The sequence below is a fragment of the Dromiciops gliroides genome, chromosome 1 (genome assembly GCF_019393635.1).
Source record: "Dromiciops gliroides isolate mDroGli1 chromosome 1, mDroGli1.pri, whole genome shotgun sequence".
NCBI lineage: Eukaryota > Metazoa > Chordata > Mammalia > Microbiotheria > Microbiotheriidae > Dromiciops > Dromiciops gliroides.
Genome location: NC_057861.1, coordinates 338,272,077 through 338,297,247, shown reverse-complemented (window position 1 = coordinate 338,297,247; position 25,171 = coordinate 338,272,077). Strand labels below are relative to the sequence as shown.

Here is a 25,171-nt window from a genome sequence, read left to right as displayed (position 1 = left end):
GAAAGAGGTGTAACAAGTACCCTTGTATGCTGATACAGTGAGGAGAAGGGAACCACTGGGTATAACCATAGTCTTCCTTTTGTACTGCCTCCTCCTCAATGTGTTTCTGCCTCCTGCTTTCCCATTAGAGCTTATGTGCACAGCCTTCTCAAGGTAGATAACACAGAAGCTAGTATAACTACAATTTACCCCCCTTAATATAATTTAGAAAGGAAAAGGTTAACATTCTACAGAAGTCCCAGTTATATTTGTTGAAGCTAACCACCATGACCTGACACATGTTAGGTAAGACCTTTTTGGACCATGTGTTTTGGGGGGGTTTCTACAAGGCCAATATTCTTACACCTCCAGAGCCTACAGGTTCACTCCTTGTATGTATTGTCTATAGGCCCACTGCCTCGTATGCTTAGTACATACTTTTAAATGAACAAGTAGATGTTCCTATAGCTACCTTCTGTAAATTAGATTTGATTTTTCCCATTGTTAGGGCCCTCCTTCTTTACCAGAACACTATAATCTGGAGGAACATCCTGAAAAATATGGGAGATGAATTTGGTCCCCTCAACATAAATTCAAGAATGAGAAAGAAGAGAATGTGTTTGTCCCCCTGCCCTGTTACCTGGTTCCCACCATAGGATTTCCTCATTCATATGCACCTGTTTGGGAAAGTTAATGTACTTGTTTCTTTTTCATTTTACTTGGTCCTAGAAGCCATGGTAGAAGCAGAATGTTAGTGGTGTATCTGCATAATCCTTTTCCTGGGGGTGGGTGGAAAAACTGGGCTGCTAATGCTAGTGATAGTTACATTCCATTTCTCTCTGACTCAGGGACTTTACTATTTAGAATTGGCAATAGAGGGTCATGGGCACAGGGCACACAGCATCTTATATAAGACTTCAGCTCCCTTGTGGAGGCATCAGAATACAATACATTTACATTCTTTATGTTCTTTCTCCCCGCCCCCCTTCCCCCCCAAATCACAAATGAATTTTAAGATTTATTGGCTCTTGGAGAGCTAAGGCCTCGTTTTTTCCTTAAGCACTTAGATGTTCAGTAAATACTTGTGTGGTTGATTGTGTCCTTGTGTCTAAGACTCAGTAGACAAGTTCACATATGTTATTTAACATCCAATTTGTCCTGATTCAATGTTACTAGTTGTTATTTGTAAGGTAGAAAAATAATTTTTTTATGGTTGCTGTTCAAATTAAATTTTGGGGGTCTTAAGAATTTTGTGGGGATGTAGCCAGCTACTCCGATATACTTTTTTTCCTGGGTGAAGAAAACTTTCCTATTATATTATCTACGTTCAGGAGACATCAAACACAAATTAGTCATGGAAATAGTAGTGGTAGCAGCAGTAGTTGCAGTAGTAATTGTAGTAGCAGTAGTAATTGTAGTAGTAATAATAATTATTATACTAATAATATAATAGTACCTTTTAAATATGAACAAATTGTCTGAAGAATAATAATCTTTTTCTTTTGTCTGCTTGTACCTGGTGACCTTGATGTCCCAGATTCAGAGCATCTCTAATGAGTCTCGATGCTCTATCAGAAGGAAGAGCCGCTCTAGTCCACAGTCCATTGGTCAGGATGTACAGGCCCTGCTGCCTAATGACAGTCAAGAGGAAGAGGTAGTTGTAATGGTGACACATTCCTTCCCAATCCCAACACTTAAAGTGCCACAGCTGTGGGTCCTGGAATTGCAGTGACTAAATGTTATTGTACTTTTCAAAACCAGGCTCAAAGTATCCAGTGAATTCAACAATCTCAGAATCTGAAATTTTTCTTAGTTCGTTGTCTTTATTTACCATTCTGGGTGGTCTTATCCATTTTCTTGTTAAAGCACAAGAGAGTTTATTTAATTGATACTTATCTTTTGTGAACTCTTTGAACCCAGATCTTTTCCATCAAGCTGTCCTTCCACTTCTCTCTCTTCTCCCCCGCATTTTTATAAAACCATTTATTTAGAATCCCTAGTAGGGTCATCTTCTTATTTGTACATGCATTAATGTGCCTTACTTTTGTCATATTCTGTACTTTTGCTTACTTGATTCTCCCATGGCCTAATGAAATATAACAGACTTTCTTTTCTCAAATAAGGAGAGGTGAGTTTCCTAAGATCACCCAGCAAGTGATTGTTGCCGCTTTTAGAAATGTCCTTCCATGCTTTCCTCCATTCTATATTTTTCCTAGTATCCTTGCTGTCCCCTTTAGGAATTCATTAGGAGGGGTCATACTATACACATTTGCTTCAAGCTTCTCAAACTAAAACTCTCAAACCAAAACAAAAATATGATGATTTTTTTTTTCAGAGCTCCTTTATTGCACAATGCTTTGTTGGTGATGAATCAAGTTTCCCTCCAAATTGAAAGGAACTCTATTTCCACTCAGCTTTGGAATGTGATTTGTGTTTTTATTTGAATATGATGCATATGAATTTGGGAGTTTATGCTAAGCAAAACAGGTCCACCTCCTTATTTGACCTTTTGTTTCCTTATTATTGGGACTAGAAAGAATGATCTTTCAAGCTGATATGAAATGCCAATTTAAACAAAGGTGCTCTTCAATTGTGCTTTCAGCTTGATTATAGCTTTCTTGAAGAGCTTAGCAGAGCTGCTTGTATTGGTTCATAATGAAGATCAAACTTCTTTCTTACCTGTTGGATAATGAATTTCAATTCAGGCATGCAAAATTTTTAGTCTTCACAAAAAGTTGGAAATAAGATTTTTATTTATTTATTATTCATTCATTTATTTTTTTTACAAGAGCAATGGCAGTGGATGGTCTTAAAAAACTAGGAACTAGATGATTAGATTTACTTTCATTCTATGGCTACATAATCTTATTCTTGTGGACACTTCCACCAACATAGAACTAAACAGATCCAAGCTATCTCATCCTATGCAGTAGTCCATGTCTTTGCCTAAATCCAGAACTTCCTTCCAATGGTGTGGTCATTTATGGATTCTTATGTAGCAACTTAGATTGTTTGTGTCTTTACCTTCTCTTTGTGAATGACCCATCTTTGCCAGTCACATATGTACCTGATAATGTTTCTCCTCACACCAGCTGCCCACAGGCCTTCATAGGTAGCAAGTTATTGCCTTACTTAGACCCAACTCAGATCATACTTTTGTGCCTGGATTGCCTGCAGATTCTTGTCTCCTGAGCTCACGATGTTCCATGAATTTCCATGTTATGTGGCAAACCAGAAGATTGGTGGCAGAGATTCCTTTTGTGACTGAGCAGCTTGACAACATTTTGATGATGAAACTTTGCTTTGTCAAATTTTATCCAGATTTCTGTTAATGTCTTGATCATGTCTTAAGTCACTGTGAAAATAAGAGTGCATTCTCTTTCCATTTAACAGCATCTTAAAGGGAAGCTAGGTGTCACAGTGGATAAGAGTGCCAGATCTGGAGTCAGGAAGACTTGAGTTCAAATCAATCCTTAGACACTTATTAGCTGTGTGACCCTGGGCAGGTCATTTAACCCTATTTGCCCTAGTTCTGAGCTGGAGAAGAAAATGGTAAACCACCCCAATATCTTTGCCAAGGAGACCTTAAATGGGGTCATGAATAATCAGACGCAACTGAAATGACTGAACAACAATAAAAAACTCTTAATTTATGATAACACACTTACGTCTGAAGTCACCTAGTAGACCCTACTTCCCCACCCCCAAGTTCACCCTGATAGCTAATCTTTCAGCTTCTGTTGATGTTTTCTCTGCTTTATCATGATGAAAGAATGAAATGAGCCATTCTACCAATTAAATTATGTGATAAAATATGGCACTTTAAGTGTTTTTCCTGTAGAAACAGGAATATTCCCATTTATAGCATTGTGACTATTTTGTTCTCTTCCCACCTGGTGCAGATATAATTGCTTGATTTCATTTGGAGTAGTCATATGAAATCAGAAGCTTTAATTATAACTGCTGAAAGTCTCCTCCTCTTCCCCCCCTACCCCCCAGTACCATTTCACTCACATTTTAACTTTTATTTTCTAGATCATGTGTGTCAAGTTGCTACAGAATGGAAAATAAAGTCATTATTTCTCCTGTAGCTTTTTAGAGGGCTGTGATTTGAATTGCTTGGAATTTATTTTCCAGTGCATTTCAATGTAACATTTTCAGAAATACCATAATGATTTTCCTACTCTCAATGAGTATTATCTCTATGGATTTAGCTACAGCTAAATCTAAAACATCCACAGAATTCTCTGGCTACTGTTGTGGTCAGGAATCAGCGGAATTGTATCGGTATTTATAGTAAGGAAGAATTGTGAGATTCCCCCAAAATACTGTGAGCCTTTGGGGGAGAAGTACAATCAGTTTGTCACTTGACACTATATTAATAAGATAAACCAAATTTGGTGTTAACTGTGTAGTTAATGTTATATTGTAAAATGTCACACAAGTCTTTTGTATACAGTAAGATTTGGGGGAGAAGTATTCTGTATAGAACTGAACTGTAAACTGCATTTAAACAAGGCCCATACAACCTACTTACCAGAGTAAACTGAATTCATTTCAATGAATTACACAGCTGTGGCGCCCTCCAAGAGAATTGCAGCTTCTTTGCCTTGTAAATGGTGTTCTCTTCATTTTAAAATAATTGTGAGCCAACAGTTGTGCTACAAGATCAATGAGCCATGAAGACTGGCCTTTACATCCTAAAGCAAGAAACAGTCAGTAAGGTATTTAATGTAGTAACGTACTGGCCTATATGCGTGGCCTCTTTGCCTCTGCTGCAGTTCATTTGATAGAAGCTGGATGCTTGGTGAACTGGAGGAGAGCATTGTTCAGGGGCTATAAATTGGCCTTTTCTCTTAACACTTCCCTTCCCTGGGCCTTTCCCCCTTTCCTAGCCCCTCCGTTCTTGCTATCTGAGATCTAGGACTTTTGAGAGAGGAAGCAAGATTGAGCAGAGATCTGGCTTCCAGTTCTGGTGGCTCTGTTGTCCTCTCACGATTCTCTTAGGAGCCATAAATTTGTGTTAAAGAGAAGGTGCCACCTGTGTTGAGAATGAATTTTCTGACCTGGGAGTACATTTCAGGAATGAAATCACACATCCTTTCCTATCCTACCAAGTTTCCTTTAGAGATCCACAAGAACAGATTTGGGAAAATAGCACAGATTTGTCAGTCATTTATATCTTTGCTGGATTGGGTAGGTTTTTTGGGTTTTTGGGTTTTTTTGTTTGTTTGTTTTCTTTTTCCAACTGGAGCAATTTAATTTTATCCTATTTCTTGTAGGCGGCCTCTATAAGATCAGTCTAAATGAGTACTCATTGAAATAGTGTTTGAATAGTGTTCAAATTTGTTTACATTTTTAGTTTGTTTAGTTTAGTTTGTTGCATTTTGAGGTTTAAAAATGAATACATGAATAATTTCCTTGATAGGAAAGACATTTCTAATCCTATCTATTTTTGTAAATGTAAGGCCTCAGGACAAGAACTTAGAATCACATGTGCCCAGAAACAAATAATTTTTTTCCTTTGGGCTATAGAAATCTGGAAAAAGTGAGTGATTTGATATTTGGCATTTCTTTTTGTTGTTTCTATTTGATAGAGAAGGGAATGAGGAGGAATTAAGTCCAAATTCTCTGGCTGATAGAGCAGGCTTTGAAATTAATGCTAGCCTAGTCCCATCTTCCAACACCACAAAGGTTCCTACTCTCACTCACTCATTGCCAGCTTTAGACTTTGCTTGCTGGCACAGAGTTTGCTGCAAGCTGTGGACAGTCCAATCTCACATCTTCTCAAATGGGGTATACTATTTCAAGCCTGTCTAAATCTTTTTCAAGTCATAATCAAAATTAGTGCATTTAAAAACCCACTCAGTAATTAAATGTAATCACAATATTTAGCTTTTCACCTTCAAAGCCTTTTGTAAGCATTAATTAATCCCTGTAAGATCCCTGCAGGGGGTCAGGCAAATGTTTAGTTTCGTGCCTATTTTGCAGAAAGGGAAACTGAGGTACAGATACTTATAAACCTATTATTAGCCCATGGGCCAGGTGGTAGGAGGGGGATTGGGATGGGAAGAAAAGAAAGGATCACTGTCAAAGCTCACTATTCCTATACCTGGGAATAGGAAGAAGATTCTGCTTTTATATCTATCTAATTTTGCCTCAGTTTGCCTCATTAGATGTCGCATTAAAAAAGTTTATTTTTAATGTTATTCAGGTAATACATCTACACGATAGTGTACGTGTGTTGTCCTCTGTGTTTGTGTGTTTTGCAAAGCATTGCTTTCTCCCTCTAGCCCCTTGCCACCCTAGCTGTTTTAGATGTATCTATAGCAAGGCTGTCTTTTATCAGTAGATAATATGGCATGAAGAGGTCCTAGGAACAGCCTGTCTCCCTCAAAAAAACCCCACAAAAACCTGGTTTCACTGCTATAGTGTACCATTAGAAAGGCATAATTACGTATAAGGGCATTTGTGTATCCATGTATCCTCTGAAAAGGCAAGAGTTTACTCTTGGGCTGTTGGCCATCCTGAAGTGATTGAGTTAATCAAGTTATTATGGATAGAGCAAATCTTGATTGGTGTGAGAACAGAGCCTGGGCACCGCCTAGGAACTGAGGACCAGCCTGCATGGAAGGGCCCTGATAATTAAAGAATGACATCAAGGCCCATGATGTCTGTTTGGAAGAAAGGAGGAAAGGGAGAGAGAGGGGCAATGAAAATTTAGCAGGGAGCATTCTGAAGACTCGGGCCTCTTGCTTCACAATCTTGCCTATAGATCTAATCCAGGCTTTGATCCATCAAAGCTATTTTCAACCATCATTCTTTAGTTTTACAAAACTGTTGATGCTTCTTTGATTTTGTGCAAATATTCCACAAATATTGGACTTAAAACAAACTTTCCTCTTTCTCCATTTCCCTCCTTTTTTCCCCCTCTCAGGCTCAATTAATACATGACAGAAACACTGCAGCAGTGGCCAAGACTAAAGCACCAGCTACACCAGAGAAGGTTCAGATGACCTGGACTAAGGAAAAACTAGTCTCTGAAAAACATAAAAACAAAGACTCAAACTTAACTGGATTCCGAGACATTTTCACTTTGAAACCGTGAGTAGATAAGTTGACCTTTTGGGTAAAATCGCTACTTTATTGAGCGGGCCCCCCCCCCCCCCCCCAAAAAAAAAATGAGAAGCAATTTGCCTATTGCTAGTCAGCTAGTACTGAGAATTCTACTTAGCCTGGAGAAATTTAATTTTGGCCTTAGGAACTGGATTAAACAATGCTCCTAATTCGATTCAGTAAACATTAAGTACCTACTATGGGCAAGGCATTGGGCTAAGCTGTTCTCTATAAATGATGAGAAACAAAGAATCAAGTATGTTGCTTACTGATCCATTACCTCCTGAACCATTATTTTTCATTTTTGTGTGCAGATAGCCTAGTAGATTGTGTAGAAAGTGGTTATGTGGAATTACCATTAAAATTGCCATTTTGACCTTCATGATGGACTGGCATTTGAAACATTGAAAAGTTCAGTGCCATATAATAATAATAAGTTTATGAGAAAGCTGATGAATCAGTCCTTCTATGGGTTTCCAGTGGTTGTTTCAGAACTTGTTTCCTTCTTGCCCCAGCCCTAAATGCAAGGTTTTTTGTGAGGACATGGTTTTATCAACAGGGAAAAAATATTCAGGGTGATCCTAGAAAAAGTAAGCACTCTCTTGTCCAAAAAAAGGGTTGGCAAGGGGCACAGAACTTTGCCCTAGCAGTAAGAGTTATTCCCCTCAGGAAGGTAAGCCTTTTTTCCCCCCAAAAAAGTGCTTCATTTACTTGCCCTGGGTCCCCACAGGCTTGAGCTCCAGAGAATTGTTTTGAAAATGTACTGTGTTTGTTCCTGAAATAACAATGTTTTATATATTTGTTTCCTTTCCATGTAGAGAATGGGGAAATCTGTAAGTCACATTTGATTTATTTTAGGCTGTTTCCTGGTTTTCTAGTGTTTTACATTGCATGTCTCCTTCATCAAAAGCCCCCATCCATGAGTTACAGTATACATCTGACCCCCGTGTTGAAGCATGTGAATGTGATTGGCATAATGTCTCCTGCAAGTTTGGGATTTTGATGTTTTGCTTTTTTCATTCTTAATAAGCATATATAAATTTATCACCTGGATAGGGATCGCTACAACCTATGGAAAATTGCAAAACTTTTTGTCAAAGGTTTTGTCCCCCAGGAGGTTTTCCTGCATGAGGGGCAGAAGGATGTTTTTCTAAATCCCTATTTAATCAGTGCTATAGATCCCAACTTCAGATGTGCTAAGAAGGCCTGGGGCAAGGGAAGAAGCAGTTGATGATTTGAAGTTATTTTATGATCTAGTAACTCCTATGCTTTATCGAGACTAGGAAGCCAGCCCTTTTGAAATGACTAAATCAGATGATTTATAAAATGGAGCTATAAAAGTTCATCATAGATTTTTCTGCATATGAAAAGTGAGTCAGTCTAAGGAAACCATATTACTATGGTATATCGCTTGAATGATTTTCACCTGTGGCACAAATGCTTTTTGTCTTCACTCTTCCTTCTTCCCATACTTGGTGGAATGGTAAGTGGGTTCACCACCACCCCCCTCCTAGAGAAAGTACTTCTCCATGTAAACAAACTCTCTGCTTCTACTTCAGCCTTTTTCTTTCTTTAGTGTTTTTAATATTGATTCATGTTCCTTTCCTGAGCCCAGAAAACTTTCTTTTGTTACAAAGAATTACACAAAAAGGAGGGAAACAAATTCAGCAAAACCAACATATCAGCTGAGTCTGACAGTACATGCTATATTCCACCCCTATAGTCCCCCCACTTCTGCAAAGAAGGGGAAACGAGGTGCATTTTCTCAACTCTTCTTGACCAGGCTTGATTGATTGATTATCCAACATTCAGTTGTGTTATTGTTTTTTCTTTCTTTTGACTTCCATTGCTGTTATTCTATTTATTATTTTCCTTGTTCTGCTTACTTCATTTTGAATTATTTAATAAAATTCTTCTGCTTCTTTCTTCTATCCATTGTTTCTCAAAGCACCATAATATTCCATACCATTTACATAGTAACATTTGTTTAGCCATTTCCCAACTTTCTTCTTTTTTGACCTCCCTGCTTCCTTAATTCTTTTAATCTTTTGGTTACAATTGAAGAAAGTGCATTACCCGAAAAGGTGTTCAACTTCATTCCATGGCATTTTCTGTATTACTTTCTCCTTTAAGCCATTGCACTACATTGTAAGGTTAAGATTTAATATACCAATGAAGAGCTACTCTGACCAACTGCTTACAAATAGGCACACCAGGTTATCATGGATGGTAACTTTTGGTCCATTAAATAATAACACGTCTTTGTTTAATATGATCAAAGAACTGGCGAGAAAGGAATCAGTTCATCAGATGGACAATTAGTCCATCAAATGGCATATCCTTCCTAAAATGTGCTAAGACCAGTATTTAAGATAAATAAAATTGATGCATCTTGAAGCATCTGAAAATCTTTGTTTCTATTGTCTTGAACATCTAGAGGGGAAAGTCTTGGCTGTGTATCTATATACCATTATCTGAGAATCCCAAAATATCAGGGATGTTAGTGCTTGTTCATTTTTTAAATTAGCTACATTTCATTTGAAACCACTTTTACTTCAAAATAATCCAAATTAATTTAAGTAGTCATAAATTTTTTTAAGATGAGTAATTTCATATATTTATGTGAAAGTCTATTCATTTCAAATATATCCCATAATGATCTGAGCATTTTGGAAGTAAGAATACGTTCTATGTAATTTGTTTAAATCCTTTTCCATTTTGTCTTGCTTTTTGACTGATGTGTGAAGGAATATAGATTTGGGGGGGGGCTGTTAAGTTATTGCTTCAGGCAACTAGAAATCCTCAGCTGTCTAGCTAATAGGAGAAAATGTTTGCATACTTAGCTCAGTCAATGTTGCAAACAAATTTGAGTGTGCTCTCACCTTAACTTCTGCAAAATGGCAGACTAGGACCTGCCATTCAGTACCTGATAATTAAAAGAATGACATCAGGCCCCATGCCATCTGTTTGGAAAGGGAGAGAGAGGGGCAATGAAAATTAAGGTACTGAAAGGAAATTATTTTTATCACTTGTATTTTTCTCCTCCCAGCAATTTAAGAACAAATATGGTTAGTAAATTTATGGCATTTATCCTGTAGATCTTCCCAGTATTCAGTGGGAGCTTATTCCCCCTTTACTTTGTGATTTCTACTGTGTAAATACATTATAAAAATACGTTCTATACAAAATTTTCTGTATTTAAATTTGTCAAAAAGAAAATGGGAATTTAAAAATGAGAGTATGTCCATGATCCCTCATTCATTCATTTCAACAGACTTATTTGTTTCCTCTGATTATAGTCATTCTACCTTTCCTGATATTATCAATAATCAATAACCATTTTTTTTTGAGGCAATTGGGGTTAAGTGACTTGCCCAGGATCACACAGCTAGTAAATGTTAAGTGTCTGAGACCAGATTTGAACTCAGGTCCTCCTAACTCTAGGGCCAGTGCTCTATCCATTGCGCCACCTAGCTGCCCCAATCAATAGCCATTTTAAAAACATCTCCTATGTGCCAAGCACTGGGCTAAGTGCACTTGGGTATACAGAGAAAGGCAAAAAACAGTCCTTGCTCTCAAGGAGATCAGAATGTGTTGGTAGAGAGACAACATGAAAGCAACTATGTATGAAACAAAATCTATACAGCATAAATGGGAAATAATTAACAAAAGGAAGGTAGCAGCATTAAGGGGCATCAGAAAAGAATTCTTCAATTGCGGTTTTATTTGGAACTTGAAGGAATCCAGGAGATGAGGGTGAGGAAGGAGAGAATTCAGGCTTGGGGGATAGCTAGTCAGGAGATGGAGTTTGGGGAACAGCAAGGAAGCCAGTGTTATTTGATTTTAGAATATGTGGAGAGGGGAGTAAGGTTTGGAAAGGTAGGAGGAAGCTAGGCTTTGAAGGACTTTAAATGTCAAGAGGATTTTCCATTTCATTCTGGCAGCTTGTAGGAGCCACAGGAATTAATTGAATTAAAGAGATGACATGATTAGACCTGCACTTGTAGAAGATCAATTTAACAGCTAGATGGAGGATGAACTAGAGCTAAAGCTATTTTAGTAGTCCAAGTTATGAGATGATGAAGAGCTGCACCAGGGTGATAGTTGTATGAGAGGAAAGAAAGGGGGTATATAAAGATCTTATTAAAAGTCAACTGGACTTGGCAACAGACTAGGAGTGAGGAAGAGTGAGAAGTCACCTGACTCTCAGCGTGGGTGCCTGGCACGATGGTCTGCTCAAGAGTAGTAGGGAAATTAGCAAGAGGGCATGGTTTAGGGGAAATGTAATGTTCAGCTTTAGATATATTGGGTTAGGACATCCAGTTAGATAAGTAGCTCATAGAGTTATCAACAGAGATTAAGATCACTAAGCCAATAGTAAAGAAAGAAGAGAATCCAGGATAGACCCTTAAGTGATACTTAGAGTTGGGAGCAGCTAGGTGGCACAGTGGATAAAGCACTGGCCCTGAATTCAGGAGGACCTGAGTTCAAACTCAACCTCAGACACTTGACAAGTAGCTGTGTGAGCCTGGGCAAATCACTTAGCCCTCATTGCCCTGCCAAAAAGAAAAAAAAAATGGATACTGGATACTGGATAATGGATACAGACCTGGATAAAGATGGACTAATCTAATGGGGAGGAAGAGATGAGATGAGAGCAATCAGCAAAGTCAGAAACTGAAGAGAATCCTAGAAGGGTTACCATTGAGAAAAGCCCATTAAAATTGGCAAGGGGAGTTTAACCACAAAAGGAGGAGAGGATATCTAACTAGCAATGGTGAATGGATCAAGTGAGGGTTTTTTGAGAGTGGAGTTGTTGACAGCAGGGAGCCAACCAATAATGGAAAAAGGTTGGAGTGACATAAAAGGGATGGCAGAGGAGGGGGATATATGCCCAGAGGAGACAGAATGGCCGTGGTGTCACTTGTGCATGTAGAGGGCTTTGCCTTGGCAAAGAGAATACTAAGCACCTCTTCATGTAAGATGAGTAAGAAAGGGTTAGAGTAGGGAAAAACAAGCATCTGAGCAAGCCCAGTAAAGAGGAGAGGATAAGAAAAGCTCTAGGCTCATGGCCTTGATGATATTGGTGAAAATAATGGTTCAGATTTTTCTTCATCTCTTTTCATTATTGTTTGAATTTTAGAAGTAGGTTTTCTTCTGAGATTCAGAATCGGAACTTCAGAATCTGAAATCTTTCATCCCCATAACCTATTTTTGTTTTGTCAGCTATGGTTACAAATCCAGTTTATCACCATAGAAATTTATTCTTATTAGAATCTTCCCTTCTGGATTAAAAAAAAAATCCTATTGTTATTGATTACCTTTGATTCACTCTTGTTAGAATGGAGATGCTTGAAAACTAAAATTTTAACAAACATGACTATCATCTCTTTCATCTGTCATCTTAATTTTTTCTTCATTGCTAATAACTGGTTCTAAATATTCTTCATTATTTCATCATCTATCCATAACATATAGGTACCCTCTCCTGCTTGTCAGATTTCATCTCTTCATTTGCTGTAGCAAATGATTGCTACAGCAAATGAAGAATCATCTTTTCTTTTGTAGTTGATCTGTTCTTAACTTGTGCTGATAAAGGATTATTCCCCTTTTGCTATCAGGTAAGGGCCTTTAAAATGCTCTTTGTGACTTAAGATCAAGTCATTTATTCATGGATGGCTATTATAATCTTTGTGTTGAGGCACACCTTTTAAAAAGGTTCTGCTCACTAAAATTGGTATGGGATGTTGAAGGGGTCTTTATCCTTGAGCGCCTTGGGGAGAAAAACAGGCCTTCAAAAGAAGTGGATAGTTGAGAGAGAACTGTTTCCCATTTGATCAAAAATGGTCTTTTTGAAATGGTTCTTTGGCATACAGAGAACCTTAAAGATTCTCAACCTGAAGTTTTATTTGCTTGCAATTTTCCAAGGGGTCTGGTGTTCCAAAGAATTTATTGTACATTTTTTTTACCACCTTTTCAGTGTCTCTAAAGTTCTTTTTATGAAATTGATGTTTTCTAGTCAGAAGAGAAATATTATGAACCATAGGTCATTGTTTGTTAGGCCAAAACTAAAAACAGGTCCTAATCTAATGCAGTTATCATTCTGTTTACTTTATACAATGTCACAATAGGGAAGGCTTTTGTTTGTTCTCTATCTGAAAAGTTAGATACATATACTACCCATATGTATTGCAGTAAAATATTGGATTAAAAGCATCAGGACACCTAGAAAGACCCTAGATCTGCTGGCCCTGGAGTTCAGAAGACCTGGTTTTGAATTTGGCCTCAGATACTTATTTGCTATGTGACTTTGGGCAAGTCACTTAGCCTATCTGTTTGCCTTGTTTTCCTCATCTATAAAAAAGGGATAGTGATGATCTCCCAGGGTTCTTGTGAGAATAAAATGAGACAATATTTGTAAAGTGCTTTGCAGACTTTAAAGCGCTACATAAATGGTAGCTATTTAATGTATATAATGTATATAACATATTTGTGTATATTTTTACATACTATATTATATATTTAATAATATAATATCATCGATGTACATAACATATATAATATGTTGTCTAGTTCATAATTCTTTCTTTACAGCTGGATATCTTAAACTATAAACAGATAATATCCATTGACCCACCCTCACTCTCAAATTTAGTTTGACTAAATTGGCTGGAATAAAAATGAAGGGAACAAATTCACAATCCTATTTCTGATAATTGGGCTTTAGAATTGGATTTTGGAGTTTGAGAAAGATTAGTTGAATGGAGACATGTACTGTAAATGCATTTTGCCAAGCTTGCATTGCAAACCCTTGTGGGTTGGCTTTTTTTTTTCTTTTAAACTTTTTCGATGCAGCTTTTGTTATCCAAACCTTGCAGGATATAGGCATTCTCTTAATCTAAACACGTAGAATACCAGTGTCTTGTTTTCTGTATATTAGACCTTAGTTTTGTAGTTAATGTGCATGCAGCTGTGTATTTAATAACTATATTAGAGTGTCCTAATGCAATATGACTTCTACATGCCTTGGGTTATCTAGTGTTCCATCTTCCAAAAGAATCCTCAAGTTGACTGGTAATGGCATCAATAACTTTCACATTGGTCAGTTATCTCTAGGTTTAATGGTAATTGTCATTTCCTCTGTTCTGATGTTTTTACTTAGGTGGTAAGTCATAGTTTTATTTTTCCTCTCTTTAAGATCTCAGCAGTTGAATTAAGGAAGACTCATGGTGATTTCCTAGGATCTAGAAATAATGCTAGATGATGTGACCTGTATTTTCATGAGATTGACTTGGGTGTTAAAATGAAAAAGGTTTTCAGCTAATTATTATTGGGTGAATCAAGAGCTTAAAAGTATAATGCATCTCATTTATGTAATAGCTGATTACATTACAAGGTTAAGTGCTTTCCCCATGATGGTACCCCTGAGGTATAAGTGATGCCATTGTCATTTTACAAATGAGGAAATTGAGGTTCAAAGTCATTGTGATCAGCTCATGACTATTAATTAGAGCTGACACTGAACTTAGGGCCTCTGTTTTCAAGACCAATCCCCTGCATACACTGCACAATGTTTTAAGAATGACCTCTACCCACTATTAATTGAGGACTTACTAGGATGAAGAGACCACTCCCATGGCTGTTTCTGGTGGGAAAACTGGTTGACTTTAAGTTCTTATTTTAACCTAAAAAAGCAATCGCCAGCCATTAAAAATTTAATTAAGCATTATAATAGCATCAAACAGGTGTCCTTGAAATGTGTTCATTTTAAAAAATTAAGCTTAATAAATTCAGTGATTTCCCGCCTCCTCTCCCTCCCCCCCATTTCCTAAAGTTTGCTTTATAAGATGAAATTAGATGACAATAAAGTGCTTTGCAATCTTTAAGGCACTATAGAAATGCTAACTACTATCTCTTGTTAAGGAGAAAACATTTTGTTTTTGATTTAAAATGTTGAAAAAATCCTGAAAAAACTTTTTAAAATCTCAGCTAAAATCATAGGATCATAGATTTCGAGCTGGAAAGAACCTCAGAGGAAACTGCAAATGAGGGAGTTTATCATTTCCTGTGGGTCACACATTTAGGCACCAAAGATGTTGATGAAATGCTTAATTTGCAGTGTGTGTTAAACATGTATATTGCACAGGTATATTTCCAAGATGAACATGATTTTGCCATTATTTGTGAAATGAGGAAGATGGGCTAAGGCATAGCTATGGAATAGAAGTTTTAAGAAATAATCTATCCTCTTCCTCTTTATGTTTATCTATAAAAGATGCCCAAAAAACAATGGAGATGCAGTAAGTCCAGTGACTCTCTGACAAGGCTTTATCATCATACTTGCAGTATTTGTGTGTGTGTGTGTGTGTGTGTGTGTGTGTGTGTGTGTGTGTGAGAGAGAGAGGGGGGGGGGGGTTGGGCAGGCAATTGGGGTTGAGTGAATTGCCCAGGATCATACAGCTACTGTTAAGTGTCTGAGTCTGGATTTGAACTCAGGTCCTCCTGAATCCAGGGTCAGTGCCCTGAATCCACTGTGCCACCTAGCTGCCCCAGTATCTGTCTTTCTGTATAATTATGAGCCTCAAATGTAAGGTGCTTTTCAAATTTGAAAGCATTATATCAATTATAAAAACTGCTAAAACATTCAACATTATCTTTAGTAGTCTCCATAGTCTGAGGTGAATTAGTTGATTTCTATCTCATTCATACCCTCTCTAAGCAATGGAAAACAAACATTTGTCGTCAACAGTATGAGACAAACAGCATTAAGAGAAATGGTTGGTTTTTAACTGAAGAGGGATTAAAACATGGCATGGTAGTGATAAACAAATAAAAATAAATTTATTATATTTATTTATAAAAATAAATTTTCTCTCACACACTAGAAACCAGTCCAACGTCAGGAGGATGCATACGGCAGTGAAGCTTAATGGGGTTGTCCTCAACAAATCCCAGGATGCCCAGCTGGTCTTACTGAATATGCCTGGTCCCCCCAAAAATCGACAAGGAGATGAAAACTGTATCCTTTCTTGATGTAAAAATAATGGTAATCTGTTTGCAATTTTGTGTTCATGGGATCATAAGTTTAGAGCTGTCAAGGACTTTGGGGGCCATTGAATTCAACTTCCACTTGGCAGATGAAGAAACTGTGGCTTAATACATACCACATCAATGTTTAAATCCCATGTCAGTGATAGGATTTGAACTTGGGTCTTCCTTGCTCCTCTGTCCTGCACTCTACTCACTGCCTGTGCAATGATTCTATTCTCAGTTTTCTTGTTGTTGTTGTTGTTGTTGTTGTTGTTGTTTGTCGGGGCAGTAAGGGTTAAGTGACTTGCTCAGGGTCACACACAGCTAGTAAATGTCAAGTGTCTGAGGGCAGATTTGAACTCTGGTCCTCCTGAATCCAGGGCTAGTGCTTTATCCACTGTGCCACCTAGCTGTCCCTTAAGGTTTTCTGTAAGAGCAATTTTCTGTCTGAACAGAGGAAGGTCACATTGGGAAGTTTAGTTGAACAAACATTATTCATTAAATGGATATTCTCAGTAATGTGTGGGCGTGTAGGGAGACAAATGAAAGTGTCCCTCATCATCAAGGAGTCTTCTCATAAAGAAAGCAAGCAGGTTGTCTTTGGGGACAAGAGTCTCTGCATAATCTTCAACTTCTTTCGCCACTTCTTTGTGTAGTGTGCATTTAAGCAAGATTGTTAATAGAGCCAAGAATAGAATCCTGGCTATTATTACAACAGTAGCAATAATAAAATGGCTAACATTTTCTAAAACTTTATGCTTCAAAAAGTGTTTTACAAATATTTTATATGATTCTCATGATAACCCTGGAAGATAAGTACTTTTATTTATTATTCCTGTTTTACAGATGAGGAAACTGAGGCAGACATTTATGCAGCTTGTCCAGGGTTACATAGCTAGTAAGTTTCTCAGGCCAGATTTGAACTGAGGTCTTCCTGTCTGTAGGTCCAAGCGTTCAATTCACTAAGTCACCAAGGTGGGCCCTAGGTTTATTCGGAGGCAAGAGCTCTGCACAATGCTTGTTAGCTCTTTACGTATTGAGAGAGGGTATTAATAAGGCACAATTTAGAATGAAGCGGTTTTAGAATGAACTTTGAAATAAACATCAGCGAATGTTGAACTACTAAAAACATCAGAAAAATAGTGTCTGTTAAATAGAAATTTAAGATAACCATAACAGCATATAATGAGGTGGAAGGGGGAGACAGAAGGAATGGAGAGATTGGATTACAAGAAAATACTAAATTAACTCAATGTACTTTGCTTGCCCAATAATGTTTAATGGAAAGTGACATTATCCTCCAAATATTTGAAAAGCATGAAGGAGTCCCAGGAGGCATAAGTAAGAATAATAGATGGGGTGAACTTGAACATGGAAAACTTTAGCCTTTATCAGATGAAAATGTCCAAATGGTGATGATAATTGAAATACCAATCGATGATTGGGAAATCGTGGGGTTATTGCCCTATCTGCAAACTGCATTTGTGTTAGTAAGTGAGCATGGAAGGGGGCCAGGTGATTTTGGCAAGTCTGTTGGACAAAGAGACCAAGATTATATTCCCAGATCACTAATGTGTTGTTGGACTTTGATCATTGTACTTTAACCTCTGAGCCTCTGTTTTTCCCCATTATACACAAGAGAGCAACAGTATTTCCCACATTACTGTAGGATATGGAAGAAGGCTTTTATAAAGTGACATCTGTTCTTAAGATAAAAGCACTAAATAAATGTACAATATAGCCAATATTCTGAACATTTGGACTGTAAGGTCTTTTTCGGCCTTTGAACTGACCATAGAATAGCTTTTTCTCAGATCAGGAAGGATGACATGATATGATCCAAATCAGTTAAACAATTCTGAGCAGTTCTGATAAAAAGAGTATTGATTATCAGTGAGGGCTGCTTTTCCCTCGTAGAATGTAATTTGGCCTTATATCCCCAATGCTCAGTGCAGAGTAGGAACTTTATAAATGCCTGTTGAATTGAACTGAGTTGTAAAACCATTGTCTTAAATATAAAGTTTTGAGATTAATGTAGATTTTATTTATCCATGTCCCCTAGCCCTACCATGAGGCAGGTAGGTGGTAGAGTGGATAGAGCATTAGATGTGGACTTGGGAACAAGTTCATATCTGGCCTCAAACACTTACCAGATGTGTGACCTTGGGCAAATCAGTTAAATCTCTGCTTGCCTCAGTTTCCTTATCTGTAAAATGGTTATAATAATAGCACCTTCCTTTCCAGGTTGCCTTGAGGATCAAATGAGGCAATACTTGTAAAGTACTTTGTGAACGTTAAAAAGTATTATCAATATAAATATTATTATCATTTTCATGAATGGGCTTGATTTAATTGTCTTGTTATGGAAACCAACACAGCAAGGCTAGTGATAGAGAACAATGTCCTTGTTCTTGTATCATCTTAAAAATATAACCTAATTAGACTTCTTGGTTTGGACCTCTAACCTAGTTGTTCCAGTGTTTTTTGAGATCCTTTTAGGCTGTTTATGCCATAGAGTTTCTCCACAAATTTACAAATATATAGTGCGCTAATAATTCTGTGATGCCTGTCTCTCTGTGAGTCCAAAATGTTTGTGAAATAGTATTTCATCATCCCTCACAAGTAGTTGCTCCCAATTTTGAGGTGCTGACATGGTGTCATTTTTTAAGATTAAAGATCTTGTGCAGCAGATTTATAGCCAAGGGAATTGGGGGGGGCGGGGAGGGGGGGGGACTTTGTCAGTAATTAGGCTAATTATTATGGGCCGTTGCACTCCACCCCTGAGTCACCTCTCCTTCTAGCAAAGGGTTCTGTGCTCACGGTTTATCTAAATCTTACTAATGTCCCCTTGGTAGCCTGCTTCCCTTCCAGTGAACAGGTTGAGAGAATGCAGAGACCAGCCCCCATTGAGGGAACTCACACTCTTTTCATTGGCAAAATGTGATCCAGCTTATGTAAGTAGTTCTTAATAGAAACCAGAAACTGAAATATTTCCTTGAAATAAACAAAGACCTCAAAATTGGAAGCAATTATCTAATGCCTTTTCCCAGCAAGCATTCTTATCCCCTCAGATGGCAGCAGTCCCTAACAAAGAAATGGCTCTTCTTGATCAGTAGCCTTCTTCAAAGCCCACCATGCCTGCCCTTGGTTTTCAGCTACCCTGCCGAGCATCACGGTTTGCTGCGTAGCTAACTGTGTCATGAATCACAGCCCTGTTTTCAATTAGCTAACTACATACTTAGGTTACCCGAATGAGCTAATCTTGTTCATTTAGGGCATAGATGCTGCAGTTTAAGTTTCTGCCCCTGTTCAGCATCATATCCAAAAAATAAAATTAACTTTCACAAGCCCTACTACCCTATCTCTGCCCCCTACCCTGTAGCAGTCACTTCCTGACTTGCCCAGGGTCACACAGCTAGTGTTAAGTGTCTGAGGCCGGATTTAAACTCAGGTACTCCTGAATCCAGGGCTGGTGCTTTATCCACTGCGCCACCTAGCCGCCCCCTCATATTTTCATTACCGAAGATGAGTGTGGTCTGGGACAGGAAGACACTTCCTGGTACAATGGAAAATGCTTTGATTAAAGAGTCAAAGGACATGAGTTCAAATCCCAGTCTGTCACTTCATGTCTTGATGACTTTAAAAAGTTACTTAAACCTCTCAGCCTCAGTTTCCTCATCTGCAAAATGAGGGGTTTGGACTATATGACCTTTGAGATTCTCTTCCAGCTCTAATGGTTCTTCTCCTCTTAACATTTTTCTGGTTTCTAGTGACGAATCTAAATTGGTACATTTTGTTTCTATCAACTAACTGACAGGCAGATTTATCTCCTGGAATTTAAATTAAATGCGCCTTCACTATTTCTTAGATAAAATCATAATCTTAAAAAGATAAGAGTTGGGGCAGCTAGGTGGCACAGTGGATAGAGCACCGGCCCTGGATTCAGGAGTACCTGAGTTCAAATTGGGCCTCAGACACTTATTAGCTGTGTGACCCTGGGCAAGTCACTTAACCCCAATTGCCTCATTTAAAAAAAAAAAAAGATAAGAGTTTCATCTTACCAGATTGAAAGCTAGGCCGATTCTCTCGTTCCCCTCCTCTTTCAACACCCTGGACCAGTGATGTGCCTTAATTCTCACCTCACAGACATGGAATTCCTAGAGGTTTTGACAGAAGGACTAAACCGAGTGCTTTTGGTGAGAGGTGGAGGCCGGGAAGTGATCACCATCTACTCCTAGTGCTGCTGCTGACTGCCCGCAGCTTATTTAGAAAATGGTGGCACTGAGTATCTAGGTGAATAGAAACACTGGACAGGCAGGTCTTGGGTTCCTGAAAGTTAAACAGTTTGAAATGTTCCTGTGTACTTGAAATGATATGCCAGCTTGATCTGCTGATCCATATGTTAATGCTTTTTTTCTTTTTTTTATAAAAAGAAGTGATCTGTTGTTTTTCTTTTTTTAAACCTAGTGCAAAACTCTTGTTAATACTGAAGAAACTTTATCTGTCTGCACTGTTAAATAAAAAGTCTGGGGGAGGGGGTTGGGAATAGGAAGCTGAAGTGTGAATGTGTGTGTGTGTGTGTGTGTGTGTGTGTGTGAGAAATTAAAACATCTTTCAAACCCCCCCCCCCAACACACACACACAATTTATTTGTAGTATCTGGAATATTAATCATGTTCTCTTTTTTAAAAAATCCTAAATTGGTTTGTTTTTGTTTGTTTTTTTAACTGCTGCCAGGAGAGCTGAGCCTATTCAGTGATAAACTGTGAAGTTGGCTAAAGCTGATATTTTCTGATTTGGGATTCACTTTTTTCTCGGGATGTGCCTATTAACAGTCTTTTTAACCTTTACATTGTAGCTTTACTAGCCCCAGAACATGGATTTATAAAAAATCCATTTTTGTTCTTGCAGTTTATTTTCTGGGTGGTACATTTTATAAAGAAGTAAACTGGCTACTTTTCTAAAAAGACATCAGTTCACCTTCCCTCTTTTTTACCCTTGAATCATTTGACCAGCCATGTTAGTATTTCCATGAGCATCCAGAGATGTTTTCATCCCTGCCCGTGGCACATCACTGAAGTTTAAGTCCAGAGGGTGAGTCTTAGGTAGGCATAAGGGCCACACTCCCTTTCTATAATAATAAGTCCATGCTCAAACATCTGTTTTTGGTCCATGACTATTCAGCTCCAATTGTCTTGAAAGAGCAGCCACTGTTACTGAAACTTTTTTTAAAAAGATGTTTCATTTATAAGTCTTGAATATTTAGCCTAATAACAGTTATATATTAATCCAGGTTTTATATTTCAAAAAGCAAACAAAAACTCAACCCAAACTAATTATTTTCTCTATGATATCCTATTTCTTTTCTACTTTTTTAAAAATGACTCAGATATTGCTGTTGACACCTGTATATTTTTGTCTCCAATTGCTGAAGTCTTCACATTCAGTTTTCTGGTTTGTAAATAAATAATTTTTTGGTCTTTCACTAAGCACTGACACTGGCTAGCTCTAACCAACATCTTGGAAATGTTGCCAATGTCTTAAGGACCCAAAAGGGAAGCAACTGTGCAGAGAGAAATATTCTGCAAACCAGAAGTGCAATATGCAAAAAATAAATGAAATGCTCTTGAGACTCTGAATGGAACTATTAAATGACAAAGCTGTTTTAAACCTGGGCGCATGCCAACATTTTCAGTATCAGGTTTGCATACTGTTCCTAACTGTTCATAATACGAGCTAAGAAAACCATTTTGAGAGAGTCTGGGATAGATGGAGACATCTTATACCTTGTAAGAATGAATTGGAACCATTAAGAAATCATCTTGTAATTCAGCCCAGTAAGTCAGTCCAACAGGTTCTGGCACTGAGCTTTTTGTTGTTTGGGGTTTTTTCTTTAGTGTTTAAAATCTCCTACCCATTATTATCCTCTGAGGCTATCTCCCTAATGTTTCCTATTAGCACATGACTGCAGCAGTGTCACAGAAGAATAATTTTGAGACATCTCTTTAATGGTCTAGACAGGCTGGTTTTGTTTTTGACTTTTCACATGGATGCTTGATTATTGCACTTTATTTCCAGGTCTTTCCATCCTGTACTTCAGAATCATCTAATCTGTAGAGGGGTTTTTTGGGGGTGGGGCATGAAGTTTTGGTATTTGTGGCTTATTTATTTATTTATACATCCTGAGTGACATTTTAATAAATAAATTGGCAGCATAAAGATAGAATCCCAAAAGGGCACTGTCCCCATGGTGAGAAGGGAGGAAGGGATTGAGATGGCCAGGCTTCTTATTTATTTCCAGGAGCATTCATTGACACCTTGAAGATGAGGGAAGTGGGGGGAGTGGAGGGAGATACAAGAGTCTTCCTTTGCAGCCCATTGGAATGCAGAAAGCTTAAGCATACTGTTCAGAAGTTCTGAGTCACTAATGAGCATAGAAGATCCTTCATTGAGTAGGGTTTCTACCAATCCCATTTTTCCACCCCTTCTGCACAGGCACATGTCTCTTGAGCATGAAGGAATTACAGATGCCCTGGGAATCCTGCTGAATAGGAAGCCAAATCTCCAACATTTTACCCTCAGCTGGGTGGGAAAACCATCGAACGTGTAATGTGTGCCAAAATGATGTTTTAGAAAACTTAGTTGATCTTTCTCTTATCTTGCTGTGAAATGTACAAAGGCGTCTAGTAATATATACAGTTATGCCATGATCATGGAGATGACTTTGTGTGTGTGTGTGTGTGTGTGTGTGTGTGTGTGTGTGTGTGTGTGTGTGTGAGAGAGAGAGAGAGAGAGAGAGACAGAGAGAAAGAGAGAGACAGAGAGACAGACCATTATTAAAAGGAGATCTGCCTGCTGAGAAGAGTATAGTTCTATGGGCACACAAGGGAGATGATCAAAGAGGAGGCATTATAGGGTAAATGGCTTCTTGCTTTACCCAATTTTACTTTAAAGTAGCTGATGTACCGTGGCACTCTTCATATGGTGCTAAAATCCAGGCCACCATAGAATAGTTGAAGATAGTTGACTGAGACTGATGTTCAGTGGAAATTGACATGACAAGTCCATGCATTGCTGTCCATGTATTCACCAGATGTCGATGTGTCCACAGTTTGTCCTCGGTTATTTTGCAGTATTTTGTTCATGTAAACAACAATGTATCTTTTTCTATATTATAAACATTTTTGTAACCAGTAAGTGCAGCCATTTAGAGGTGATGATTTAATGTTTGCTTTTAATGTTTCCTTGTCTTTGTATGATTCTGTTTAGAAAAATAAAATGAGCTGAAATCTGTTCAAAACCTGTCCAGTGGCTTCTTTCTGCAGTTTATGTAGACAGGGTTCATTTCAATAGTCTCTCTCTGCTTCATCGCTCTTTTGAGGCAGCTTTGGCTGGATTTGCCCAAGAGGAAAAAAAGGCAGTTAAAGAGCCATCTCCCGAATCTGGTAAGAAAACAAATCCAAACAGCAAAATCTTAATATATAATAATAATAATATATATAATATAATCTGGAGAATCTCTTACAAATGTAAAAGAAAAGAGGAAACATCTGGTCTTGTAGTTAGCCTTACAACTTTGTCTCCTCCCTTCCCTTTATTCTTCATTTCCATTGTGATCTTTAAACCCTGTCCCTATGCTCCTGAGAAAATCATTAGGCAATTCCAGTAGTTTCCAAAAATGAATTGTAAAATTTCTTTTTTTCTTCTTTTTTCTTTCTTTTTTGGTGAGGCTAAGGGAGGAGATTTCAGTGAACAAGCGCTTCCTCAAGTTTATCAGCTGACAGTGATTTGTATGGCACCGAACTTTGCAAAACTTCAATATCAACAGAAAATTGAAAAATGGAGAATACTGACCCCCTCCACCCCCAAGAAAACAAATCCTAAAACCACTATCATTGTTTAAAAGCAAAGAATAAAATGCATCAGTGAGTTTGATATCTTTTGAAAATGATGTTTCTGATTAGAGGTGGCTGTTTAAATACCACACAAAATCAGTTCATGTAATCTTATATTGCTTTAGAATTAACTTTTGGCACAGCAGCTAGGTGGTGCAGTGGGTAGAGCACCGACCCTGGATTCAGGAGGACCTGAGTTCAAATCCGGCCTCAGACACTTAACAGTTACTAGCTGTGTGACCCTAGGCAAGTCACTTAACCCCAATTGCCTCACCAAAAAAAAAAAAAGAATCAACTTTTTAAAAAAGAGAAATGTGAGGCAACTAGGTAGTGCAGTGGATAAAGCACCAGCCCTGGATTCAGGAGGACCTGAATTCAAATAGCCACAGACATTTGACATGTACTAGCTGTGTGACCTTGGGCAAGTCACCCTAATTGCCTGGCCAAAGAAAAAAATGTAAAGGAAACTGCTTTTTAAACTTTTAAAAATATGAACTTAACCATGCACTTCTTCTTCAGTCATTTCAGCTGTGTCCAACTCTTGTCAGACCCCATTTGGGGTTTGTTTAGCAAAGATATTGGAGTGGTTCAGCTCATTTTACAGATGAGGAAACAAAAGGAAACAGGATTAAGTTACTTGCCCCAGGGTCATCCCTGTATTTTAGACCCTGATTACTTCACAACTAGACTTTCTCAATCTACTGACTGTTCAATGGGGTATAGTACACTGGGGTGGTACAGGTATACTGGAATCAGCTTGAAGTAACTGGCAAGAGCCTATTATTAAACGTTTAGTATTCATCCTTTTGTTTGTTTTTGTTTGTTGGTTTGTTTTTTGGTGAGGCAGTTGTTAAGTGTCTGAGGCTGGAGTTGAACTCAGGTCTTCCTGAATCCAAGGCCAGTGCTCTATCCACTGCGCCACCCAGCTGCCCCTAGTATTCATCCTTTAACTGAGAAATATCCTAAACTACAAATCAGGGCTGAATTTATTGTTTTCTTGGTTGTCCAGACTTAAAAAGTGATGGAGAAAATGTTAATAATGCAGATTATACTTAAGTGTCATAAATTTTGAGAGCTGGTTGTTAAACATTTACCAGCACACCCCTGGGTGTCATAGACTGAATACTCTAAAAAGTGTCAAGATACATGGT

The 25,171-nt window shown here is 38.0% G+C and overlaps 1 protein-coding gene across 3 annotated transcripts in view; it reads left to right on the top strand.

The window, feature by feature from the left end:
- SLC12A7 (solute carrier family 12 member 7) overlaps nucleotides 1-23,404 on the top strand; it is a 141,879-nt gene extending 118,475 nt beyond the window's left edge. Inside the window, exons 22-26 of one of the 3 annotated variants that reach the window (XM_043974423.1) lie at nucleotides 1,517-1,633; nucleotides 6,917-7,083; nucleotides 7,914-7,928; nucleotides 15,981-16,114; nucleotides 20,272-23,404. In XM_043974423.1, the coding sequence (XP_043830358.1) occupies nucleotides 1,517-1,633; nucleotides 6,917-7,083; nucleotides 7,914-7,928; nucleotides 15,981-16,114; nucleotides 20,272-20,363 (525 nt within the window). In that variant the 3' untranslated portion in view covers nucleotides 20,364-23,404. The remainder of the gene's footprint in view (nucleotides 1-1,516; nucleotides 1,634-6,916; nucleotides 7,084-7,913; nucleotides 7,929-15,980; nucleotides 16,115-20,271) is intronic. The other 2 variants (XM_043974432.1, XM_043974442.1) reach the window with 2 other exon arrangements.
- The last annotated feature ends 1,767 nt before the right edge of the window (nucleotides 23,405-25,171 follow it).